General features: G+C 41.2%; 1 protein-coding gene across 5 annotated transcripts in view; it reads left to right on the top strand.

Moving 5' to 3' along the window:
- Positions 1-5,287, top strand: part of COL4A5 (collagen type IV alpha 5 chain) — a 200,337-nt gene that overhangs the window by 152,809 nt on the left and 42,241 nt on the right. For 3 of the 5 annotated variants that reach the window (XM_019521545.1, XM_019521547.1, XM_019521546.1), the window contains one exon: positions 2,046-2,231. In XM_019521545.1, coding sequence (XP_019377090.1) covers positions 2,046-2,231 — 186 coding nt within the window. Of the gene's footprint in view, positions 1-2,045; positions 2,232-4,557; positions 4,567-5,287 lie in introns of all 5 variants that reach the window. The other 2 variants (XM_019521544.1, XM_019521543.1) reach the window with 1 other exon arrangement.

The following is a 5,287-nucleotide window of genomic DNA, read 5'->3' as shown; positions in this document are numbered from 1 at the left end:
GTGATTACCCCTCAGTCCCACCCTAACCAATCTCCTGAGCTCGTTGAAGCTGGCCTTCTGGAAGTCTAGCACTACTGCCCTACTATTTGTCTTTCCCGCCTTACACCAGATAGTGAATCCTATCAACTGGTGCTCACTATCCCCTAGGTTACCTTGTACCTGTATCTCCCCCGCCAAGTCATCCCCTGAGGCCAGCTCCAAGTGAAGTAAGGCATCTCCCCTAGTGGGACTGCATACCTCCTGTGTTAGATGCAGGTCCTGTATGCAGGTTAAGAACCTACGTGAACGGGCAGACCTGGCCAACTGCTCCTCCCAGCAGATGTCCGGGTAATTTAGGTCACCCATGACAACTAGGTCTTTTGAGCATGGTGCCCTTGAGAGCTGTTTTAAGAATTCTCAGTCTAACTCTTCTTCCTGCTGTGGGGGTCTGTAGTAGACCCCCACTACCAAGTCCCTTTCACCCCTACCCCCTTGTAATCTGACCTATAGGACTTCGATTTGCCCATCCTCTACCCCCATCTTTATTACAGAGGATACATAATGTTCCCTGACATATAGAGCAACACCCCCCACTTTTTTCCTCAATCTGTCCTGCCTGTATAGCCTGTATCCTTCAATGTCCACTGGGGCATGGGGCTGCAGACTGGCATTGGGTAGAAGCCACCTTCCCATCCCAGTGGGCAGGACCTGGCACAGGGCAGGAGTGCCGCACCACCATGGCCGCCAAGGTGAGGTGCCCCCTGCATGCCTGGCAGCATTTGGGGGCACAACTCTGTGGAGTGTTGGTGCCTGGTGTTGGTCTGGCCAGGCTGTAGCCCTGTGTCTCACTGTGGGAACAGAAATTTGGGGGGCTTGTGACACCCCCTGCCCTCCCAACATATTGCCTATGTCCCCCCATGCATTGCCTATGTTCACCCAGCCCCCCTAATCCATCACCTATGCCCCACCCTGCTGCCCTCATATATCACCTGCGCCTCCCTGTAGATTTACCTGTAGGATGAAGCTGTAGGAGCAGCTGGCCACCACACTGCCTGGTTATATTGCTGACCACGTGTATGTGTGTGCATGCAAATGCACGTAGCACCCCTTGCCTCTGATCACCCTCCTCCCTCTCCCTGCAGCCCCTTGCAGGCTGAAACTCTGCCAGCCTACAAGAGGTTTTTCCAGGTTTTTCTCCTTTAAAGGGGAAAATCTGCTTTTTTCCATGGGAAACAGAAAACCCAGATCCCTGGTCATTAAGCAGAAAACCACCAAAATCCACTGTAAGAGAGTTGAATTTATAGCATTGGATATTGTACTTGTACTATGTTATGTTGAATGTGTGTGTCATAGTTTTCAGTCTTCAAAATTGATTTTGGAACCTTGGTCTCATTGACTTCCAGTGAAACTAAGACTCCTACATTGTTTTGAGACTTTTGAAAAAAATACCCAATACATCTTAATTTCCTGCAGTATGCTATATGAAAATCATAAAATCTTCACATTGGGATATTTCTCCACAACAGGGGTGGGCAGTTATTTTGGGCGGAGGGCCACTTACTGAGTTTTGGCAAGCTATCAAGGGCCTCATGACAAGCAGCCTGGGGCAGATAAATATTAATTTTCTAAATTATTTTAGGGGCCTTGCGGGCCGGATAGAATGCCCTGGTGGGCCACATCTGGCTTGCAGGCCACATTTTACCCACCCCTGCTCCACAATGATGTCATGTCCATTAAATATTTAGTGAGAAGCAGGGCAGAGACTGGTGACTTATATCATCATTGGTTTACAGGGTAGCAAGGTAGCACGTCACAAATTTTATCATATTTGTTTTCCTGCAAAAATTCCTAGATCTTGGAATCCACTTGTCTGATTCTCCTCTCACTTATACCAGATTTAAACTGGCATACGTACATAACTAAACTGGCATATAACTGACATGCTGTCAGATTTACACTTTCATAAACAAGAGGTGAATTAGGCCCTAGAGCCACAACTGAATATTGGATATTTTACACCTGACTAGTTTTAACATGTTAATTAATATGGTTGTTTGGTTTAACAGGGCAGAAGGGTGAAATGGGATTGCCTGGTCCTCCAGGAGTCCCTGGACGTCCAGGTCTAAAGGGTGAACCAGGTTTCCAGGGATTCCCTGGTCCTCAAGGTCCGGCAGGTCTACCAGGCCCCCCTGGGCCACCTCTGGAAGGTCCTAAAGGTAGTCCTGGCCCCCAAGGCATACCAGGAGCATCAGGTAGGAATGTCACCCATAACAGTCAACCTCTATCAAAAACTCTCTATCTTGCTGGCAGGTTATCAGCCTTTAGAATGTCTCAATTTCTGATCAGCTCTTTTAATATACTGTTTGGCTGACAATTCAGACCAAGTGTTTCTACAGTCTAACTTCTAATATGTTTGCCAACACCCAAAGGACTTTGTTTGCAAAAGTAGCAATATAGAAAAAAAAATTTAAAAATCACAAATTCTATTCATATCTGATACCTGGCAGCAAAATATAATACACTGATATATATACTTGAAATTCTCAGCATGCTGTCACAGCAATCATCTAGAGCAGTGGTTTTCAACCTTTTGTCATTTGAGGACCCCTAAAAAATTTCAAACAGAGATGCAGACCCCTTAGAAATTTTGAATGAAGGTGCGGACCCCTTTGAATTGTAATTGTGGGTATTTACATACTTTTAATTGACCATAGTTATCTTTTGTGGACCCTTAGAGGACCACAGGTTGACAACCACTGATCTAGAGAGCACCAAATTGACTTTCGCAGCATCTGCCAAATGTGTCTTTGCAACACGGTCGCTTGATCAACGAATTTCATTGTGCACAAAAATACAAGTAATAAACTCCATCGTTCTCGGACCCATGAAAATCAAATTCATGTTAGAATCACAGCATGATCAAATTGGATAGTGGCCTTTTCATCTCAACCTCATGTATGCAAATCATTGTTCCATCGCGTCACACCGTTCCAGTGGACTCAGTGCACCACCATCCAGTCTTCATCTTTTCATTCCATGTTTGCATTTTGTTCCTGCATCTACTAATTCTGGGAATGACAAAATGCCATCCTGTGTTAACTTGGCTGAGCAGGTCCCTGGTATATTCTGAAGAAAAATTATTCGTTTATCTTGTCTACTTATAAATTATTATTATAATGCTTGTCAGAAATAAAGGGCTGGTGTAGTGTCATTTCATTACTCAAAGACCTAGATTTGAAAGCAGTTAGTTACCAAAGCTATGATACACTTTTCTGCTCGGGAAAGGCAAAATGTTAAGATTCATTTGTTTTTATTACTTTTTTTCCTGGCCCACAAATAGAAAAATGGATATGATTTTTTAAATTAAATTTTGCAGGAAGCTAGAAGCTTTTCCACTAGTAAATGTTTTCATGAGGAAAGTAAACACTGAGTTAGGACATTTGCAGAATGGTTGTTATACTTATGAAATACATTTTTTCACCCAATTAATTTTCCAAAATGTAATTTTGTTAAAACTGGTAACATTCTTACAGGAAATTTCAGCTTTGACAAAACACCACTTGCTGTAGTCCAATAAAAACTATGACAATCCAGCCTTTTGGTATTTTAGGGGAAAAGTGGTATGTAGGTCCTAAGTGTTATGACAATAAAGTCGTTCATCAGGCAGCTAGGTGCTTCCCCACTAAGATCAGAGCCTTTATTTAAAAAAATAAACAAGTTGCACTAAAAGTTATCCCCCATACAGAAAGTAACTAAATGTTGAACCTCTTGTCATCCCATATTTTGCTGTGGGCCTCTTATCTTCTTTATGCTTCTCTGCGTAAACAAAGTGATTACTGACCTAAATCATTTGGTGATTCGGAGGCCAGGAACATCTTTTCATGTGGAGTTAGGTTGTGTTAATTAGAAAATGCCAGTGAAGCTCTACTCAGCCATGTTTGTTCTCTTTCTCTCTCTCATTTCTGTTTTTGATGCATGTAGTATATAAAGTGAAATGTTTGTCTTGCTCAGTTGTGCATGGACTAATGTGGATAAACCAAGCTATTATTGCAGTTCTGGTACGATTGGCACTTCAGTCATTTGTTCTAAATGATAATGTAGCCCATTGTTGGGATGCTGCTTTTGTAACATTTCAGCATAAGGCAGCTAGTCACAAAAGCAGCTGTGTTGCTGTCCAATTATCCCACTTCTAAAGAAATAAATAAAAACAAAGGTTGAGTGCATCCATTGTTTGTTGTTGACTTCTGGATCCATTTTTAGAGTAGTAGAAAATAACAGGGCAAATTCAAACCTGTGAGTTTCTCCTAGGATAAATTTGGATTGATGAGAATAATAAGAGTTGGTCATTTTGCTATACCAGCAAAGCCAGATATCACAATGCCGTTTGTATCCCAGTATTTGTTAGTGACCATGAACAATAATAGCTTGGCATTTGCATACTGTATGTGAAGGAATATTGAGCTAAATCTAAATGCAATGGTTAACTTAATTCTTTAGTTTGTGGACATTTCTAACAGTTTTGATGTTTTTCCCCTGTGTTAATGATGACCTTGGTGAACTTTGATCCCCTCCTCCCAGGTCCCTCAGGTTAGCCCCTTAACTGCAAATAGTAACTTTGCATGAAGTTGAATGTATATACTTCAAAAAACCTTTTTTGGTGTATAAATGTAGATCATTAAGACTAGGTATGCCAAGTCATTCTCCATCCCTTCCTTTGGAAGTGTACTATGTTGCCAATTCTTTTTTATTTTTAATTATTTAGACTACTCTTATCTTAGTGGGTTTGGATAAAATTGGCTCACATAAGTACTTCTAATGTTTAGATCCCAGAAGACTTATATGCAGCAATGCTGGTAATTTAAGAACTGTCAAAAAATGTTCATGACTCTTTTAACACTAAATGAAAATATTTGCATGGTTATGAACATAGCAAACCCTAACAGCAGTATATCACTATAACAAAGCATGGTCTACTGGGCACTTCAAGCAGTTTCAGGAGTGCTGGGTTGTATTTTGAATGGAAGATTCTGATCTCTAAATAACATCACTTTTACTCTGCTTTATTCCTGATAAGCAATCTATGTAAGTCTATCAACATGCCTCAAAATATATACCAATACCACAAAAAAATAATACAGCTTACACCCAGAGCTAAAAGTCATTACGTCTAAAGCTCTTTAGCCATGTTTTTTTTCTGTTATCCAGAGTTACCCCAGATGAGTTCTAAACTTCTGGTATCCTAAAGCCCTCTGTTTGCTTTGCATAATACTGCCTATTTAACAATATTCTTGCCTTTACCATTTCAATC

The sequence above is a fragment of the Gavialis gangeticus genome, unplaced genomic scaffold (genome assembly GCF_001723915.1).
Source record: "Gavialis gangeticus isolate Ggan-Ray unplaced genomic scaffold, GavGan_comp1, whole genome shotgun sequence".
NCBI lineage: Eukaryota > Metazoa > Chordata > Crocodylia > Gavialidae > Gavialis > Gavialis gangeticus.
The sequence above is the reverse complement of the archived record's forward strand: the minus strand, read 5'-3'. Positions and strand labels throughout refer to the sequence as shown.